We start from the raw sequence: 21124 nt of genomic DNA, 5'->3' as shown, positions 1-21124 counted from the left end.
GGAACATTTTGTATTGTTTTGCACCCATTTTTTTTTCCTGGCCATATAATGTGTTTATTCTGTTGACAAGGGGCTCCCAGCCCAGGTGGACAGGTGATATCTTGAAGTCAGTACAACTAGGAGGAGACGAAGGAGAACTTGTGAACTTGAACTGACCTGAAAATATCATGGGTTTTTTTTTTTTCCACTCCACCCTCTCTAAGACAAAAGAGGAGGCACTGGTAAAATAGAAGGGCATTTAGCTTTGAAAATGAAGACTTAGTGGAACTTGATGTTTCTGTTCTTTCACTTGCCTCATTTCCCTAATCTGTAAAATGCAGGTAATAATAGCACCTGCTTTGCAGGGTTATTCCAGGAATGAACAGCACACTTCCAGTAAAGCGCTCAGCACTGTGTCTGCCACAGAGTTCTTCAGAAATGCTAGCTTTTACCACCGTTATTATGACTGTTGAAAGGGGATTGAAATTACCCTGCGAGAGACCAGAAGACACGGTGAAGGCAAATGGAAGCCGTGCAGACATTGGTTTTGTCTCAGTGAGGGTCAGAGGGCCTCCTGAACAGGGGGAGGTGACCCACAGTGGAAGAAGCAGCCTCACGAAGTGGTGCGCCCCATCCCTTGAGTTGCCCAAATCTAGGCTGGACAGGTCCTTGTGGAAATGAGGTAGGAAGTACCTGCACGTCAGACTTAGACCACTGGGGGGCCCTTCAAACAGGAAATTTGGTGCCACCTCCCCAGACCTGCACTCAAGCAACAGTGTTGGTTGTGACGTGGAGTAAACACAAAGCACCTGTTCCAAGGATACCCACAGAGTAAGGCAGGAAGAGGGGCTGGACTCTGCACTCATCACCTTGCCCTTGACACTCTCTTGTGTGTCGCAAGCCAGGCAGGGGCGGGGACCTGAGGAGAGAGCCACTCTGCCTGTGACCTTCTGCAGTATCTCAGCTGGAGAGGCCCCACCAGCTGTCTGGCCCTGGAAGAGGCAGCCCTGTGGCTGCCCCAAAGGGACAGCTCCCCAGCCTGGGCGAGAGCATCTGTCCCAGGGACTTTGGCCTACTTTCTTCAAGCTTCGGATTCATAATTTCAGGAATTCGTCTCTGTGTGAAGGAGCTGGGCTTCTGATCTTTAGAGATTATGGTAAATTCAAAAAAAGGTCTCTGGAGGACTCATGTGGGAAATTAATTGGTATTTAAGCAAAATGAGAGCTCCTTAAATATAGGAATATATTTTCATTCCTTTTTGTATGTCTCATAGCATAACACAAAATTTTGAATACAATATATGCTCAGTGAACATACAGTGAATAAATTTGTGTTTATAAACAAATATTTGAATGATGAAATCAATTTCTTCATTCAACAAATACACATCTACTGGGCTTCACTCCAACTTGGCTTTCATAGGAGATGGACTTAATGTAGCAGAATTGTTAGTGTGTGGCTACAGAATTAGGAAATATCTCCAGGCTAGAAAGCATTTTAAGACTTTGGAAGTGGGTTAGGATTGGTTAGGGCTTGATGGGTTCAAGATATAACTCACAGGCATGGTTGAACCACCTCAGATCAACAAAGTTGGGCATATTTGGTCTTCTCCTGTAACAGCTCCTCTCCATATATGGTGGTTTTAAAAATATGGCCACAAAGTCTTCATCTCTCCCCTGCCAGAAGAGATACTTAATCCCCTCCTCTTCAGCGTGGGCTGGACGTAGTGACTCACTTATCTTGGTGGCAGAGCTGGTGTCTCACTTCTGAAACTCTTATGAAAGATGTTGCGGCTTCCTCTCCCTTGTCTGCGCTCCTCCTCATTTGCTCTCCTTAGACAAGCCGGGGTGAGTACCGGTGAGCGCTCTTAGGCAGCCCCATGGCGACCCTCCTGGGATGAGGAGCTGAGACCTCTGGCTAGCAGCCACGTTTGTGAGCTCAGAGGCAGAGCCTCCAGCCCCAATCAAGCTACCAGATGACTGCAGCCCCGTCCACATTTTGATTGCTATCTCATGAGGGACTGAGCCAGAACTATCCAGAGAAGCTACTTTCAAAGCCCTGACCTACTTAAAGACAGTAAATATTGGAAGCCAAGGTTTGGAGCAATTTGTTTTACAGCAGTGGAATACTGATAGAGACTTAACACCATTCTTTGTACAGAATCGCGTATTAGTCAGTGAGAAGAAATACCAAGAAATAGATTGATACTTAGAAGACAGATGATTGACAGATAGCCAGCTAGCTAGCTTTTCAGATAGAAGATAGAGGACTGGATAAAAGATAGAATGATAGATAGATGATAGATTGACAGGTATGTGATAGATATAGGCAGATAGATGTATGGCAGGTGCATATTTTAGATTGGTTACAGGGATTTGACCTCATGCAGTAATGAGTGTTGAGTAGACAGTATCTGTGAGGCTGTCATTCTTGACACGCGGGAAGCTGGAAGTGTGCAGAACTGATCACCAGGAAGAAATGCTGAGGGAGGAAGGGAGCCAGGGCACCTGGAACCCATGAGAATGAGCTGGAACTCATGATGAGGGGCTGGAACCCGAGTCACTTCTCACTGTCTCCTATCATGGCTGCAGGAGTCGGCACCTGGCCCAGGAGTGGGAGACGGTGCAAGGGGATCCAGGGGATGGTGGCACGGTTTCAGGCCAGCCCATGTCCCCACTTCACTCAGGTACACTGTAGTTCAATGTGTGCAAGCCTCAGACGTGCCCGTTCCAAGCTTCAAACACAGAAAACAAGCAATTACTTTCTCCCTGCAAATCTCTTGTCAAAATGCCTCTGTGGCCCACTCTGACCAGGAAACTGACCCAGCACAAATCCAACAAACTGTCCCCAGTGGTCTGTTCACGCCCACAGTTTTAATTACGACCCGTGTCTTGATGACTGCAAAATTATCTCTAGCTCAGTCATTTTCCCTCTGACTCACACTGGCCATTATGTTTGAGGGGATCTTCACAGTAGGACGGGCAAGTAGACATAGAAAGGGGCCCACAGAGTGCCACAATGGAGAGATTTTCTAAAACGCTATGGGAGCTCAGAGGAGGGTGCCATTGCCTCCGTTTGGAGGAACCAAGAAAGGATCCACGGATCCACGGAGGTAATGTGTGAACCAGGCTTTCAAAGAGAATTATGGATTTGCCAGATGGTGAAAGTGCATTCATGAAAAAGAGGAAGCAATTATTTTTAAGGACACGTTCCGGAAATGGCAAAGGTGGCTTAGGGCTGGGTCGGCATCTGTGTGTGGGGAACTAGTGGGAGATGAGGTTAGCAAATTTGCATCCGCCAGAGCAGGCCAGGAAAGTCCTTGCCAGACACACCAGAGAGGTGGGTCCTTTCACTCCAGGCAACGGGGAGCTGTCAAAAGGCTTTCAGCTGACGATGACAAGGTCAGGATTTTATTTTAGCACAATCACTTTGTCGCGTGTACGGGGAAAGAATTAAAGGTGAGTCAATATTGGAGGCAGGGAGACCTGTTATTAGACTGTCACAATAATTCATGTAGGGGAAGAAGAGAGGTGGGAATCAGGTGTGGGCACGGAGCGCAGAGGCGCTGCCGGGGGACACAGTCAGGGGAAGGAAGCAGACGGGGGGAGGAAGGACACGGAGGAGTCGGAACTGCTGGGGGCCTGGGAGCTGATGGTGCTGTGTTCTGAGACAGGAAGCCCTAGAGGAGGAGTAAGTGCAGGTGGCGCGGAGAAGATGCGTTTGGTCTTGAAGACAGTGAGTTTGCAGGTGCCTTTGATCCCGAAGCTGAAGCCATGTGTGGTCTTTTTGTTTACCTGGTTGTTGAAGAGTAACTGGGAGCTTAGTGACTCTTAGTTTTGTCCCTTAGGGACCAACCTCAAAATGCCCCAACCAGCTGAAAACCTTCCTGGGCTGCAGGCCACACCCATGCTCATATTTCTTCCTCTGAATCACTGTCTCCGGCCGCCTACAATGGGGTAGGGGTTGGGGTGATGGGAGGGAATCAGGAAAGATGAAGAATTAGGTTTAATTAGTAATGACGGACTTGGGATGCCTTGGGTCACATACACGTCAATCACATGGAAATGGGCCTGTGTCGTCCCAACGCCTAGCACAATGGTGTTTGTACATCTCACAGTTAGTAAAATATGGTTTAGTTTTGTGAGCCAGAACTGTGAGCCCTGGTTTCTTTCTACTGCCCAGGCCAGGGAGACCACCCACAATTACCTCTTTGAGCCACAGCGTTATAGTTTTCCGGGAAGCCCACGTGTTTGTTTTTCACTGAGCTTGGCAGTAGGAGTGACAGCAGGGTCTGGGTGGTGCCCGATGAGAGGTGACCCTGTTCTCATTCTCTCTGGTGCTGTGTATTTCCCCTCCTCAGCATTTCCTTGCTTCAGAGGTCCCACGCCATCAGAAGGCACGAGAGCCGTGAGTTCACGTGGTGCCACCATCTCCCGGGAGCCCAGCCTCTGAAGTGGTACCTGAGACGTCTTAACCACTTAGAAAGAAACAGAAGAGGCGGGGGTGGCCCTCTGCAAGGCAGCACTGCCTGCAGTACCACTGAGTTAAGGGCAAGACTGCTGTTTCTTCCTTAGGCAGGAACAGAGACAGCTTTAGAGAAAGGGAAGAAAGAAAACTTCTGCGACCTCTGGCATACCAGCAGGTGGTGGGGAGCGGAAGAGACAGGAACACTTCTTCAAGGGACAGCGAAGAATTGCAAAGGGAAGTCGCAGCACGACTACTCCTGGCTGCTTTCCCCGGCCCACAGGCTCTCTGGGTGTTTACTACGCCAGACCGCAGGAGGCTTTGCACATCCTCACTTTTAGCACCTTGGAGATTCCAGGAGCAAAACTGTGAGCCTCTTTTTTGTCTGCTCTCACAGGGGAATGGTGAAGAAGGCTTTGCACAATCAGGCCCCAGAGCTTCCAGAACCTTGGAGGGTGCAGAAACCAACCCTGGGGCCGTTCCTCTATCTGTACTCCCAGGAAGAAGGCCTCTCACCTCTCAGAACAACCCTGTCTGTTCCCAGCAAGGCTGGGATCAGATGGCCTGAATGTCCAGTCACTTCCTACGTTGTTTTCTATGAACAACAACTCCTAAGCTTTGGGACTAAAAAGTGTACAAAGGGAGCTGTCCTGTGTGTTATGTAGTTAGCATTGCCCCTGTCTGAGCCCTCTAAGCAGAAAGAACTGGAGCTAAGGGCCCTCTTCCACAGATATGTTTGAGAAATCCACAAGAAGATCCAGAGATGGCCAAACATCACATGGCAGAGAAGTGGCCAAGAACCCAGAATTCCTGATGCCTCTTTCTGCTACTTGTTACATAACAATATTTGTTGAATACTTACAGTGTGCAGGGTGTTAGGGACAGAGAGATGGTTGCTGCGTGCACACTGCTGGAATCCAGGTAACAGTCAGCCCCCTGTACAGATGCAAGATCGCGGAGGCCAGCTGACCTGTGGCCACCCCAGACCCCAGCGTCACAAGGACCATCTGGTTCTGTCATCGTCAGAGAGTCATTTTCACTCCCTGGGTCCTGGTTATCTCATATATCAAATGGGACTGACAATCGCTGCTCTAAAGGAATGCTTTTTTGTAGTTCTATATAAAGATGGATCCATGAACAAAGTTTGTCAGAAGTCTCAGAAGACAAGCAACCCCAATAAAATTGCGCCATTAGTAAAAGACTACAAGGTCTCCCGAGTGAGAACATTTTTGGTTTTATCCTTGGAACTATCTCAAATTTGACTGGCAAGTGAGAACTCTCCCCTCTCATGGGCCCAGCACTGTCTCTTGCTTGACTCAGTTCACTCGGCGGTCTGGTCATCTGGTCGTTCGGTTCCAACCAAATAGGAGGGAGCGGCAAAAAGAAGTCAACCTCTCTGGACAGCCACGTCCCCAGCAAGAGCAACCGTCTCGAATCCCAGGGATAAATCGCCTCCTCGTTAGTAACTAATTATGCCCCTAAATGGGGCTGCGTGGATGTAAAGGTATCCCACAAATTGCCGATTAGTTTCATAGCTGCTATGGTATTTAGTGCCACTTCAGTTAATGGAAAATGTGTTGGAAATGGCCCATCTTCATCTGCTCCGAAGAAAAGGCTGGGGTTGGGGGGAAGCTCCGAAGACACAGAATGATGCAAGAGATCAGGAAAACCTTCACCCTCTTCCTTCCTTACCGCTGTGTCCTAAGACATTTCCCTCCATCTTCTGCGAATGCCACAACACGAGCCCAGGTGCTTCTCCCTCTGGGTCCCGGTATCCTCACCTGTCAAATGGGGCAAATGACAACAGCAGCCTCATTGCGTCCCAGGGTTCTCTTGTACAGCAAACATGAGTCGCTGTTGCATACTTCCGATGCCAGCAATCCGTCAGGCCTTATGGATGAATTATTTGGGTTTGAAGAAGTATGTTCTTATAGATGATGACATTTGTTTCATGTTTCATGAATAATTTGTTCTGTTGGCCTCGTGGAGTACACCCAGGTTTGTATTTTAGTGTGTGGTTCATGAGGGAAGTGGCTGAGAATCTGGGTCAGAGTACACAGTAAGTGCTCAAGAAATGTTCATTACCTTTACCCACCTTGTCATCGGACAGGAACTCCAGCCCTGAAGTGTTGATTGCTAAGAGCTGTGTGAGCTTGGGTGCCCTATTTCCTTTCTCCCAGGCTCAATTTCTTCATCCATAAAGACAGGAGACACGAGGGGACATCTGGTGCAGTGCTTAGGACAACACATGGCATACCCACATTCCATATCAGAGTGCCTGGGTTCAAGCCCTGGCTCTACTTCTTATTCCAGCTTCCTGCTAATGTGCACCCTGGGAGGTAGCAGGTGGTTTCAAGTGGTTCTCTCCCTACCACCCACATGAGAGCCCTGGCCTGGCCTGGCCTGGCCTGGCTCTTAGCTCCTGTGGGCATTTGGGGGGCGAGTTGATGGATGGAAGAACTCTCGGTGAATTTGTCTCCCTCTCTGTCTGCCTCGATGCCTTTCAATTAATTTTTAATGACTTTATTAATACAAAGAGGGACAGCACCCATTTAAGTCAGGGCCAGACAGAAATAGGAACAAAAGGGGCTCCAAGGCACCGTGCTGTTATTATTCCACAGCACCTATATTATCCTCACGCCCGTAAGGGTTTGAAGCTCCTGAGCTAACCTGAGCCTGAGGCAGGTCCACGTCCTGTTTTTGGGGACCACATGGCCAAATTCTCCCCAAAGAGAACGTCCAGTCTATCTTAGCAGGTCAGACTGAGAATGGCCTGCCGGGGGGGACCCAAGTCTTCCTCTGCCTCGGTTCGTCTTGTGCAGCATAAAGAGGCTCTGACCTCCTGAGACTGGGGTGGCCCCCATTTCTTCCCAGGAGGCCGTGGGGTTGTTGGGTCAGCAGGGGAGGGAGATCCCGGCACTAACCAGCTGGGAGGAGGCTGAAGTGTAGCCCAGGCTCCAAATGGAAGAGCCTCCACTGAAAGCCACTGTGGTCTGCAAGATTCTGAGGTGACCGCTGGCCAGCAATCTCCCAGAGAGCAAGGCCTTGGACAGAACAACTGCACAGTGTACGTGTGGATCCTGAGAAACTTAGAAACTTGGTTATTCCTCCAATCCTACTGCCCCTGCCAGAGCCTGGTAATGGCCTCACATGTGACTTTCAGTGGGGTTCCACGAACTCTTCCACATGTGTCCTGGGCCTGCAGGGCTTGGTAAATATGGCAGCCCTCATGAACCTCCCTCTGAGTGTCACCAGGAAATGTGGAAGTGATTAGGGGAGGCTGAGGAGGGGCAAAGGGTGTTCTCACGCCTTCCCCCTCATTGAGAACATACCCTTACTTACCAGTATGTGGGCCTGCACTTCGAAGGGAAAAGTGTGTACCTTCTCACATAAGTGTCCAGGAATCAAGACAGGAAGAACACGCAGCCCAGGAACTCCCTGTTCCAAAGGACCCCTCTCTCCATCCAGCCTCAGACATCCACCGTGCTCGGGCTCTGTTGAGCCACACATCCATCAGTGAATGCACTTACCCTTTTCCTCTATTTGTCCATCCATCTAGCCAACCTATTTTTCATCCATCAACTGCTACCCCTCCCTCTCTCCTGATACCCAGCCATTCCATACAATATCTACCTAACACTCACCATGTGCCAGACACTGCATTGTACTCTGGGTGTTGAACAGTCACTGAGGTCAACCAAAAACTTAGTCAGTGACGAAGACACATAATGAATAATAATAAATGTGTGAAAAGTTTTCAGGTAGTGACAAGCGCTATATGGAACAACAAAGTACAGTAAGGTGATAAAGAATGATAGGAAAGGTCCTGTTTAAGCTAAGATGGTCAGAGAACATCTCTCTGAGGAGACATTTAAACAGAGCCCTAAATTTGATACAGGAAGTCATGGAAAGATCTAGAGGAAGAGCTACATGAGAGAAGCAATAGACAGTGCAGAGGTACTGGGTTGGCTTTTTTTTTTTTTTTTTTTTTTTTTTAGAAACAGAAGTTCAGTCTGGCTGGAGGGAGGTGTGCAGAATGGCCATAGAAGAGGTAGGAGACCAGGCAGACCATTACTGGTCATGAGAAAGAATTTGGATTTTTATTCTCATGGCAATCCAGAGGTGCTGAATGCCTGAGTACAGGTGAGTCCTGTTCTCCAATTCATGTTTTGGGAAAGATTGTCCTGTCTTGTGTTTGGAGAAATGGTAGATACGGGGGCAAGGGCAGAAGCTGGTAGATGGGTTGGAAAGCCACTGCAGTTGCACAAGTTGGAGATGATGGAACGTGCGATGGCTAGTGGTGCAAGTGATCAGATGTAGATGGACCCTGAGTACACTTTAGAGGTCGTGCGGAAAGGGCTGGCCAGTGGATTGGATGCAAGGCGGGGTGCAGCAAGAGGAGTGGAGGTGTCTGACCTGCGGAATCAGATCAGCCGCAGTGCCATTTCCTGGGCTGAGGAACGCCGTGGGATGCCTGCTAACAAGCACTGTGTTGTGACTGATCATTAGGAGGAAGCAGCTCAGGCATCACTTAGGAGGCAGAGAAGGGGGGCTGGGGGCTCTGCTTCCTCCCGGCACAGCAAGCACTGGTGGGCCTTGCGTATGTCATACACAGAAAGTCATCAGGGGTCAGGCTGCCACTACGGAAACAGGGGAAGAGAGAACCAGAGCTGGACCAGCGACCAAGGCTGCAGCTGGAATCCTGGTGCCAACCATGGGGTCTGCCCAACTCCACGCTTCTCTCCTCATCCCTGCACTGCAACGGGAGAAGTCAAGTTGTTTTCCCTTTGTACAGACACAAGGCCCCTGACAACAACAGAGAACACAACACGATTTTCTCATTTTCATATCAATTGGCAGAAATTATCTTTATTAGAAAAATGAAATTTTCCTGTATTTACATTTTTACACCATATGACCGGGCACTTCTGTCGCCCCGGGAATTATGTACACGTCAGCTTGCACACACATTTCAAACCCCATTCCTTAAAACAGTTGATAACACATTGAACAAAATTAAAAGACGTACTACAAGAAGACAACCAGAGTATCTACTTCCTCTATCATAGAAAGGTGTTAAGCAAACGTGTAGTTTTGTAGCTATGCTTGGAAATATTTAATACAGTTATTAGCACTTCCTCATGCAGTGGATTAAAACATGACAGGTATAAACTGTTGTGGTTGGTAAGTGAACATTTATTCCCCAATGAAGACCAGTGAGGGGAGCACACAGCTTGCTTTGGGCTCCACCACACAAGACATCGAGCCAGTCCTGATGTGGGTTTTAGACAGTGTTTGAATGTGGCTGTGAATGGAAACCCTCTGCAAATGGAGTTCAATCCCATCCACATTTGGGTAAAAAGGGACTCAGACACACACCGTCTATGTGGGAGCTGCTTCATCCAAAAACCCCTGTGGGCAGCAACCAGCTCGGGTATCACCCAACAGGTCTTACGGCGTGAGTGAAAAGTGGATTGTTCACTCTCTGTTTCTGTCTGAGGTCATCAGTTATGAGTTTTTTACGATCTGCTTATTATTCAAGCCACCAATTAACTCACCAAATTCTTTCTGAATATTCAGCTTGAAGTACATACATACATAGATATTCTACATCAACATACAAACATTCCAATGTGATATAAACTCTGGTGAATTCTGCTTAATTTGGCAAGAATATGCTTTCAAATTTGCTTTAGCAGGGGAACAAGATTAACATTCATAGTTAAAAAACAACTGCTAAAGGAAATCTTGGGGGACCCTCGGGCTTGGAAAGTATCCGAGCCACATTTAGCCATGTAATGGCTTGTGTGGAGCAGCAACAGTGTTTCTCATGAATATGTTATTCTTGACCTAATATCTTATTTCAAAAAATAGGCAATCTGACATCCTTTCCCAGTGGAAAACTGGGGGAACACGAACATTACAAATTCTGCTTCCACCTTCCCAAATCCATCAGAACTTTCACAAAGCACTTGTGTCTGTCATCTCAATTTTTATTTCTTAACTAGAGCATTTTCCACAGTGGCGATGGCCCCAGGGCTGTGTCTACAAACCTAAAAACTTAGGACAAAAAAAAGTTTAAAAAATCAATACTGTTCATTCACTTGAATTAGCTTGACTGAGAATGGAAATAATTCAATAAACTTTAGATGGCTAATGTAAAAACCTCAATTGATTTCAAAAGTTTGTGATTGTTTTTCATGGAAAAATTGATGACATTTTTATATTTCGGGACTTTTGCTATTTGCTCAGTTATCAATAGTCTTTGATTTGAGCCCTTTAAAAGCTTGAAACACCAAAATGTCAGATCAATGAGAGGCATTTAAAATGCCAAAGACAAACTTATATTTGCTGGGGGAACAATTAACCTTATTAATTTAAAAGGCAGCTGTGGTATTGGCTATGTGTTATGTTAATATCCTTTTAAAGGTTTGTCATAAATCCTTCCCAAAGGTTTGAAAGGGAATTAACTGGAAGGGGTTATGACCCAGGGCTACCGCTAATGAGGAATGTTCTAGGATCACTAAAGTGCCAACCCACTGACATGGTACATGAGAGGGATTAATGATAATCTCAGTTTCCCCTTCTTTGTTTCTGCAGTCAGCTGACACCTTATCTGAGGAAGTTAATCTGAGCAATGACTCCATTTTGAACAATTTGGTTCCAGGTTGCCTGGAGAGCTGCGTGTTTTTTGACACACGGCTCGAGAAGAAACACCACCGGCCAAACTGTTCTTTGGACCGCTCCATTCCTGCATGGTCCAGCATCCCTGGGAGAGCCTTGTCATGAACTTGTAGACCCAATAACAGGATATCAAAGTGACTATTCAATAGTAACAACCTTTCTGTCTTTAGACATTTGACTGTCAGCTTCACAGACAGACAGGGCTGGGGAATTTTTCTCAGGAACTAGGGCTAGGGTGCTTAGGTTAGGTTCATTGACCAACTAGGATTAATGAACGGAGTCTTCCAGAAAAACATTCCTTCAAATCCCAGACCAGTTTCCTCATCTATGAAATGGGCCTAGGGTGCCCCCACTTCACAGTAAATATAAATGCTAGGAAAGCAAGCAGTGTGGCTTAGACAGGAGTGCGGGGTGGAGAAAGGCATGTGTGGCTCAGTGGCTTTGCCCACAGAATGCATTCAGCACAAGGTCACTCTGGGCTCCTAGTAAACTTGATGGAAATATTCCAATCAGACACTCTTGACAGGACAAACCAGACAGACATTCAGTGGTTCCACAGTTCTCCTGATGCTGGTGGCCAGCAAAGCATCTCTAAGGCGATTTGGAAACAGCAGACCAAGAAGTAAAACAACAACAACAACAACAACAACATTTAATAGCTGGCCCTCAGCCGTTCCGACCACCACAGCTCATTTGTGCAAAAATCTATTCCCTACTCCCTGTCCCAGCTCTCAGCCTCACACTCGCCGCCTGGCAAAGCTAACCAAACATGTTAGTGCAACAAGAGGAGACAGTCACCTTGCAATGAACATGACCTCTTTGAAAATGGGGCAACAATGTTTAGGGAGAGCTTTGAAGGAGGGCCACAAGGCAGTGTGTGTGAGAGAGAGCAAGCGAGCAAGCATACTATGTACATATATTTAATGGAATTAGCCCTGATGTTGACTGATACAAAGAGAGGTTTGGAAAGGGATATTTAAGATTAGGCACATGCTTAGTAGAGAAAATAACTCCCCAAGAACCAAAAAGAGAAATGCTAAGTGCAAGCATACGGAAGAGGGGAGACACAAACCGTGTTAAGTCGTCGAAGGGACAGAAAACAGCAGGGAGACCCCAGGAGTCCTCGGTACATCCAACCAGACGACCAAGGGTAGGACACCAGCACTTCCTCATCACAGGTCCTGACACTCAAGAGGAAGCCCCGGGGCCTCAAAATAGCATATCCCTCCTCTGACCTCCCAGGAGGAGGTCTGGCACTTCGAGGATTTAATCTCACATTAAGGATTCGTTAGCTAGCTCTTGTTGCCGACAAAGCTGAGAACAACCTGAGCCTCAGTTTCTTTACCTGTAATATGGGAGTGATCCTCCTTCTATCTTAAGGTTACTTTGAAGATCACAGCCTATACTATCCTAGGAAACAGTCTACACACAGTGTGGACAGAAACGGGCATTTCCAAATTCAGGTGCAGACCCGTGGCACATCCTTGTCATAAGCAAAGCATCTAACATTCCAATAATGCGCAGAATGAAATTGACAGCAAAAAAAAAAAAAAAAAAGTGCTCCATATGCACCCCATCCTCTTTTCTGAAACATTCTCCACTCCTGTTGGCATCTCCCTGTCCCACTTTATCTTTTTCTTCACCAGCCACAACAGTAGGCACTTGGGGCTCAACTAAGAACTCTCCCTCCTCCTCTCCCTGATACGCTCATACCCTGGACTGTCAGGAGTGTTCTTCCCAAGTCCAAACCGACACCAAACAAAAAGCTCTCAGGAAACATTTACTTTTGACACCATGGTCTGTTTCTAATCCTTTGAGGGCTTTTTTCAACTTTTTTTTTTCCCTGAAGCATATGTGATGAGCAGAGCTGGGCAGAAGCATGATCCGGTGAGGCGTGGGGAACTGGTTGGAACCAGACCCAAGCCTGCTTTGTGCACAAAGGTAGAACAGTGAGATTGAGCGCCTGTGTAGCTGTACCTGGGTTTCCTAAGACCCTTCTCAAAGGAGGAGTGAGTCAGTCAAGGATATTTCCGGGAACATCAACCCTGTTCCCTGAAGCTACTTCAAAGGCCTGGGTGATGCATTAAAAAAAAAAAAAAAAAAAAAAAAAAAAAACTTTGACCATGAATCAGATTAATTCAATGACTTTATTATTTCTAATTTTTACTGGTTATTCTCTGTTTGCATTTCATGGGTCCTCATTTATTTATTTTTGTACTAGGGAACTGGATTTCTAAACCATAAACTTCCTATGAGAAAAGAATGTATTTTCTATCCCCTTTGCTTCTGCCCAGCCCCAAGCTGGCCTTTAGGGCAGAGCGATACCAAGCGAGGTCCTTTCCACGTGCTTGCTTCCTGCTCAGCACGGGAGAGACAGAACTCTGTTCTCAGGCATCACTGCCAGCTTCCAGCTTTGGTCTGAGGTTTCAAACTAGATCCTTCGTTGGTTCTTTCTTGGGCAAAGGTCCCCCAAAAAGGTTTTCTTCCCTCCAGGGCTCTTGAGACAGGGGTTGTGAGGGAGCTTAAAGGAAAACCAAACTCAAAGAGGCATGCTTGGGGCTCCACGGGGCATGGGGCAAAGCAAGCCAGGCCAGTTCTACAGGGTTCTCTGAGTCTTGGTACAGAGGTACTCAGGAGGGTCATCACGGCAGAAACCTACAGATGGGACAGTCTGCTGGGGGAATCAAGGCAGGAGCAGGACCACGAAATCTTGGGTTCGAGTTCCAGCTCCAGTCCTCTCTAAGTTGATAACCTTACGCCAGTTACTACTGCTCTGCAGACTTAATTTTCTCATCCTCCATCCCCTCCCCAAATCTTGCTAGAGTCTAACCAATTCTGTTCCAAGATGCTTCAGGGCGGCCACCTTCAGCTGAGACTCGGCTGCCAGTACTTCTGGGCACACAAACAGAGCAGGCATGGGGAGAGGATGAGGGGTGCAGATAGGAAAGCTACGCCCTCTGCTGCGTTTCCAGAAATCACACACAAGTCCCTGTAGGTATGTGCTTCAGAAGTGAGTGTGAGGAGAAGCACCTGTTCCACACACCCAACGTCTGAGTTTTTGCTTTTGGAAGAAGGGGTTAAGAACACCGTACCCAAATCCGACTTGGGCTCTGTCGTCCTCCCTGGAAATGAGATTAAAAAAATAGAATGTCCTCTTTACAGAAATATCCTCCTATCAAAATAACCAGAGTGGGTTTTCCATGTGTTAATACCATCATTACCATTGGACTTTTAACATAAATTTTACAATATGTACAATTTACCTGGATAATACATTTATGTGTGAACTATAGAAACCAAGCATGTATAGTATATACATGTGTACATGTATGTATTCACAGGGTAGGGGCATTTGATCATCTCTGACGCATATCTCGTGGGGCAAGTTGACCTTGTCTGACACAATCAGTTGTGTGTGGACAAAGCACAACCAAGAGGAGAACTTTCCAAGCACAGACCACGTGCTCTCTCACCCACCACGCTCAACCCTGTTTACCAATGGGGTATCCACAAAGGTCTAATGTTGACTCAAGTGAAAATAAACAGTACTTTCAGAAGGAAAACTGCCCTGATGGAAAACCCATAAATCATATTGAATACCAACCAATGAATTTAGTTCCCGCTTACTCAATTTTTTTTTCTTGAAGTTCAATTATGTCTACCACAGCCATGGTTGATATACAACATGTCCCATTTCAGAAACAACTCGTGTCCCCTCCCACAAGGATTCATGCACGACAGCTATGCACAAAGAAACAGTACAGGGAGGTGCATTTTGTTACCGATGTATTCAGTTCCTCTGAAAGACATTTAGGTTTCTCAAATTAGTATTTACTTAGGTCTTAAACCACAAGGGATTTCAGTGCAAGGAATTTATTTACATGACAACTGATTATTAAAGCTGCACTTTTTGGGTTTAAGGGAGATAAATTTTTAATCACCACTTAATTAACACCAACTTTTTTTTTTTCCTTTTTCATTAGCAACTCTATTTGCAAAGAATTCAGGGCATTTGTCATTTCCTGAGAAGGATGCAGAATATTAAACACACATCAGTGGCAGACGTATCAAATAGAATAAACAATGTGTGACTACATGACTGCCGAGGATCTTTTGACTAATTAACCGCCTTGGCTCAGGTCCCATTTAAATGAAACCATTTCATTTGTAAACAAGGTGTAATTTTCTTTTTTTTTCCCTGAAAATAATCATGAAGCGATTTGACAGATTTTGCCGCAATGGGTGAATTTTAATGCTCTCCCTGGAAAAGCTAAGTGCTGAAACTTCTCAGGCAACGTATGGAGCAGAGAAGAGAAAACCAAGCACGGCCTGTGAGACACTCAGTCCTGCTGCTGGCTAGCATGATGGGAGGTTTGCAGAAGGCAGAACAGCAATGGGGAATGATATCAGAATCCCTCACCACTCATGGAGTCTCACTGTGGGGAAGGTAAACCCACTGGGGACATTCATGCTCCAGGCATTGAGACCAAGGTGACCTAAGAACTTAGAAGTGTCAGGATGATGACAACTGTTTTCCGGAAGCTTCCTCAGAGTAGAACCCATGCCCCCCGTGACTCTCTTACACACACTATTTTAAATTGGTTGTCCTTGCTAGCTACTTGCCATGGATAGAAACCCCACTACTGGATCCCATTTGCACCTGGTAGCCAGCGGGTTCCCCCACAAGTGGGGAAAACACTGAGTCCATGAGAAGTCATTAAGTCAGGTCAAACAACTCCAAGGTCTCCGAGCGGGGCTCTGGTGCACGACCCCTCTCAGAGGACCGGGACTCCTCCCTAACTCCCGTTTGCCCCCCACACTGGGTGCCATCTGCTGTTGGGCAGTTCTCGTCCCACTGTTCTTTTTCCCCAGGTAACTGAGCTGACTTGGACTACCTTTGAATAACTCCACATCGTTATCTGCTACTGGAAAACCAATCCTGGGGTCAGCGGCTGATTTTTCTGACTCGGCGAATTCCAGGAGAAGGGAAAATGTGTATCTGTTATACAGCACTGGCTATTCCATTATTTATTTAAACACTTTGGGTATTAAAAGAAGTGTATTTTTTTTTTCACTACATGGCTGTTGGTTATTCCCAAAGCCACATTCTCACTTCCTTTGTGCGGAGATGTATGGGGCTGATAGTGGAAATAATGCTGTTATTAGCAGACGGCTTTCTGATCCATGGGGCCAATCTGAGTATAATTTGCACTCACCCTGGAGATTCTGTGGCATTTAGCAGCACCCCTGGGTTTTGAAGACACCAGACGAAGACAGAAAGCCTCGTTGGATTGATGACATTGCTGCTCTGCATTCTGGGGAGGCATTAAACATCACTGCGTGTGGAGACGTGCCAGCCCAGGGCATGCAGGCGATCCCAGCTGAGGAATGCCAATCTGGAATGCTACTGGAGGGTAAAGGCAGAAAGAGCTGAAAAGACCACACGGAGAAACCAAACTGAAGGTCGGAAATTGGGGTGACTGTCCAAGGTCCTTCCAACCAGGCTTCCGCATTGCTAGGTCTCGGGGCAGCACAATACAGCATCCAGGAAATACAGCATAATTTTCAAGTACACTGGTTATCAGCATCTTGTCAGTCCCTTCTGCCTTTTCAAAGATGATGGGAAGATGTGCTTTCACTCCTTGCTTTCCTCTGCCCCTTCGCTGCTGACCCTGAAATTTATTGCAACCAATTTTTGTCATTATACACATAGCGTAGAGCAGGTATGCGTCCCAAAGGATGAAGCCATTCGGCGTATTCTTGAGGAACCACTGGATGATACCTGGCCCCTGTCCACTTACAGGAAAATATGACTTTCAAAACAGAACACGCTCAGAGAACAAACAGGAAAATGTTTCAACCTGCTACACTGTCCTTCTCTCTAAGAACCCAAAGAAAAATGCACAAAGAAATCAGGAAATGGACAAGCTGGCTTCCTGAGCTTAAAATGTCACCACGCAGACAGAGGTGCCCATGCTGATGGCCGGTCGCCTCTGAAATGCGCTAATGGAGCAGACGGTTGCAAGATGCTCCATACTGTTTGTTGGTTTATGATATTTGATATTTCAACTAGCGAATCCTGACCTGAAAAACAATGCTGTTTGTGGGGCCCTCTTTATGAGTGAGGCCCTGGGCTAAGAAGCTTCCCATGCATAAATATTCCCACTTCTGTCTCCAACTGTTTAAGAAAAAAAAAAAAAAGAGTATCGTTTCATGCCACACATGCGCAGGTGTGTGTAGAATAAGGATGGGATGGTGCAGGTGACTCAGAAATGACAAATGCTTTGAGGAATCCTTCCTGTACCACTGTTGGCACTGGTGAAGCCATTTGCTGCCAATAGAATTCTATCTCAGGAGAGTGAAACCAGCTGTTCCTCCAAAGTTCATCTGCGGTTTGGAGAAGGCTTGGGGTAGAGGCATGAGTGTCTCATCCCTTAAAGGCTTCAGTCTGAGGGTGGACTGGGGTGGAGACTCTGTCCAACAGAACTCTACGGTGTTTAGGAAGATAAACCTAAACCCCGCGCTAGCCTGAGGCAGACAGATGGCACTGCACTGCTCACGGATCACAGTATACATATGGCTGTTGGCGCATGTCGCCACATTAACAACTCTGGGGACAGCAACACACAGCTGATGAGACACCACATGGCTGGGCGGGGACTGGACGAGCTATGGTCACTCTGGGAGGGAAGGGGTAACAGGTACTATACAACCCTGAGTTGTCACCAGAAGGGAACAAACGCAAACTGACACACACGGGCGTCTTCGGGATAAATTACAACGGCCGCCGTGTCACAGACAGAAGACCCCACACTTAGAGATCGAAGACAAAGAGGTGTTCAGTTTATGCAGCTCTGAACAAGACCATCACAGCCAGGGACAAGAGAAACACACACGTCAGCCTCCAAGGGGATCCTGGTAGCTCTGTGCCTGAGGGTCCCTCTGGCCTTTTGCTCCGGACCTGTCTTGGAAACGGGCTAGAATGAAGGTGGCTGAGTTACCATGAACACACGGATTTGTTACTCTTGGGGTGGGGCCTGGGTGTGAGGTGAAGGCATAACAAGAAAGCTGAAACTGTTACAAGCCAAATGTCCTAATCTCTTGCACATGTCAATCTCGCTACAGTGCGGATGCATTCTGAAATTTATTTTGTCTGTGTCAGATTTACATGCATGCCATATTGCTTAATCTGTATTAGAGAAACCGTTAGGCATTTCTGACGAGGGAATTGCATGGTGGAGTGATCCGAATGGAATTTGGAATACAGGAAACAGTGACATCACCATCGACATCTGGGGCATCTCTGCTGCCAACACACCTCGCAGGCATGCCCAGGAGACGAGCCTGCTCTACTGGTTTTGGATCAGGACTCACCTATCTGAAATCTGTCACGCTCAGCACACGCCTCCCAAGATTCCTGGAGTGGAAGAGTATGGCGCCTAGCCACGGGCCAAACGGCCAACACAGATACCTCCCTAAATCCTCTTCCTCATAGCTGGGTGCCGTCGGACATCCACCATTTCCCTTCCAGAAACACTGGCCATTACGTGTGTTTCCCTACAGATGAAACATCAATGGGAGATTTTAAACATCGGATTCGATGCTAGGCATTTTCTTGTACACACGTCTATTGCTGCAGGAATTTAAAACCCTGGGGGTGGAGTACATATTATTCTTATTCCCAGCATAAGGCATGACATGCTCTGAAATGTACACGTCGCTGTGGCCCCGACTGTCCCTGGAACAGTACGAGGCCGTTGACCTCAGGGACGAACGCAGGTAGCTGTCATTCACCGCCTGCGATGGCAGTGAGTGTTTATAGGGGTCCGAGGGGCATCTCCCGATAACCAGGCGCTGGTCATCCCCACAGGAGTGAAGGAACGGGTTATCGGAGGCGTGGTCTGGCAGGAGGGACTTGCTCCTCCTGCTGTCCTCCAGACCTTGGGGGAAAAGGGAGCTTTTGTTCCCCAAGAGTTTGCTCGAGGGGACGCTGAACAGGCTCCCGTAGAGGTTCCCTTCCAGAAGCCGCTCCCTGTCCTTGAGGCTTGTGCTCCGGGAGGGCCTGCTCGGGTCCATCTCCCTCGGTTTGTCCAGGATGTTATCGTAGGAATGCTGCCGACTAATCCTCAGCTTGTTCTTTTGGAACTGGAGGGCGTTGTTCTGCGCCCAGTCCTGCTGGTAGGCCTCCTCCCGGGCGGCTGGGTTTCCCGTCTCCTGGAGCATCTGGTCTTCGTCGATGTCATAGAGGTTCCCCATGCGCAGGCAGGCGTCGCACTTGAAGGGGGACCGCATGGTGAAATGGCCCGAGTAGGTGGGCAGGTTGGAGAGGCAGCTCCTGCAGTGGGTGGAGTTCTGCCGGTAGCGGTCACTGCCCTCGCTGTGCGGGGACCCCTTGTCTCTCAAGGTGAAGTGCTTGGCATAGAGCTTGTACTGGTCGTTGTTGGGCGGCCGATTCCTGTTCACCGGCAGCGTGGAGTCCCCCTTGCGGAAGCTTTCACTGTGGGCCTGGTAGGTGTCTGCGAAGTCCGCGTTCTCGGGAAGAGCCGTGTTTTCCACAAACTGGGGAGGGTCCAAGTGGAAACTGGGCTCCTTCTCGCCGTCGATGGTGTAGATCTTATCCCTGGGGGAGCTCGCTTTGGTTTTTAGGTAGGTGCGCTCGACCTCGCTGCAGTCCTTGGGGTACTTGGAGGCTGCTGACCTTTTGAAATTGTCCTTGGTTTTGTGGTTCTTGTTGTTGTCCGGGTCCCTGTGGCAGGTGGCCCGACTGGAAGCTTCGGAGATGTCAGAGTGGGCCACCTCTTCCGGAAGGTACCTGGGGCTCTTTAGGGAGTGGGTCCTGTTCTCCGCTGTTCCCTCCTCCCTCTGCGAGACGGGATTCTGGGTCAGCGAATCCTGGCGTAGGGACTCCATGGATTTCTTCCAAAGCTGCCGGGGTCTGGAGTTGCCTTTGGATTCTGTGCTCACGGCCACCTCCACCGTGTTCGGGTTAGACTCGTTGAGAGTGAGAGGGTGCTGCCCCTGGAACACGTAGTTGTTGAGGTTATCCTTGTGCCTGTTGGCCACAAACGTTTGGAGCTCATTCATGTTGTCCCCAAAGATGCTGTCCTTCCCCTGAAAAGACCTGTTGTCCGAGTAGATCAAGTTCCCCTTGTCCGAAACCATGTCCACGATGAGGGAGCCCCTCTGGATGAAGTCGGCAGTTCTCTTGGGGGAATCCATTCTGGAGGAGGAGTTCATGTTGGACATGTTGGAGATGTTCTTGGCAGACCGCAGGAGTTTCAACATGTTGCTCTGGGACCCGGTCAGATTCAAGTCTGGAGACTTCTTCTTCTCTTCAATGTGCACCCCGTGGATGCAGCTGTAGATGCCCTGTGAGGGAGTCACACAAAACACCATGAGCAGCAGCCGCACACGCAACACATCTCCCTCCTGACCTTTACCCGCAAAGCTGAGAGCTGCTTCTCATAGGAGCCCTGGAGAAATGGCGGCATTCAGTCTGAATCTTGATAATGTTTGCAAGATAAACTGTCAAACATTGGGTTTATCTTGTTGCTCTGGCTCAGAACTACTGGACCCCTTTTCCAGAGAGTCACATGTGGAGTTTGTAAAAAGCTATCAGTGGATGCTTATATAACTATCCATGGGTCAGCAACTCCAAATTGGCCCGCCAGGATATTTCATCGACCCTCCCAACACTCAGTTCACCTATCCGTGCTTTATCACAGTCTCCCGGCATCATCTCTGAAGTTCTGACACCACAGAGTTATCTGTTGACAAACTAAGTCAGTGCAAAAGAATCACCTATGGTTAGTTCTTTTCCAGAATTATCCCTCCACGTATGCTGAAGCTATCAATGAAAGCATGTGACCTGAGCAGTCCAACCAGAAAGTATACTTTCCCTGTGAACACACTGGACTTAAGGACGGCAGGATGTCCAAGTGAGGGCAGGCAGATAGATGTTCTGGAGGGATAGATATGAATGTGTGGATAAAGGGCG

At 47.8% G+C, this 21124-nt stretch overlaps 1 protein-coding gene and 1 long non-coding RNA gene across 2 annotated transcripts in view; one reads left to right on the top strand and one right to left on the bottom strand.

Moving 5' to 3' along the window:
* Positions 1-9284: 9284 nt before the first annotated feature.
* GRIN2A (glutamate ionotropic receptor NMDA type subunit 2A) overlaps positions 9285-21124 on the bottom strand; it is a 405170-nt gene continuing 393330 nt past the window's right edge. Inside the window, exon 14 of the mRNA XM_070065018.1 lies at positions 9285-20496. Coding sequence (XP_069921119.1) covers positions 18712-20496 — 1785 coding nt within the window. The 3' untranslated portion in view covers positions 9285-18711. The remainder of the gene's footprint in view (positions 20497-21124) is intronic.
* The window catches only part of LOC127491437 (uncharacterized), a 24477-nt gene continuing 22871 nt past the window's right edge, over positions 19519-21124 (top strand). Inside the window, exon 1 of the long non-coding RNA XR_007920101.2 lies at positions 19519-19635. This is a non-coding gene — a long non-coding RNA (uncharacterized lncRNA). The remainder of the gene's footprint in view (positions 19636-21124) is intronic.

This window comes from Oryctolagus cuniculus, chromosome 19 (genome assembly GCF_964237555.1).
Source record: "Oryctolagus cuniculus chromosome 19, mOryCun1.1, whole genome shotgun sequence".
In the NCBI taxonomy this organism is placed as follows: domain Eukaryota; kingdom Metazoa; phylum Chordata; class Mammalia; order Lagomorpha; family Leporidae; genus Oryctolagus; species Oryctolagus cuniculus.
The sequence above is the reverse complement of the archived record's forward strand: the minus strand, read 5'-3'. Positions and strand labels throughout refer to the sequence as shown.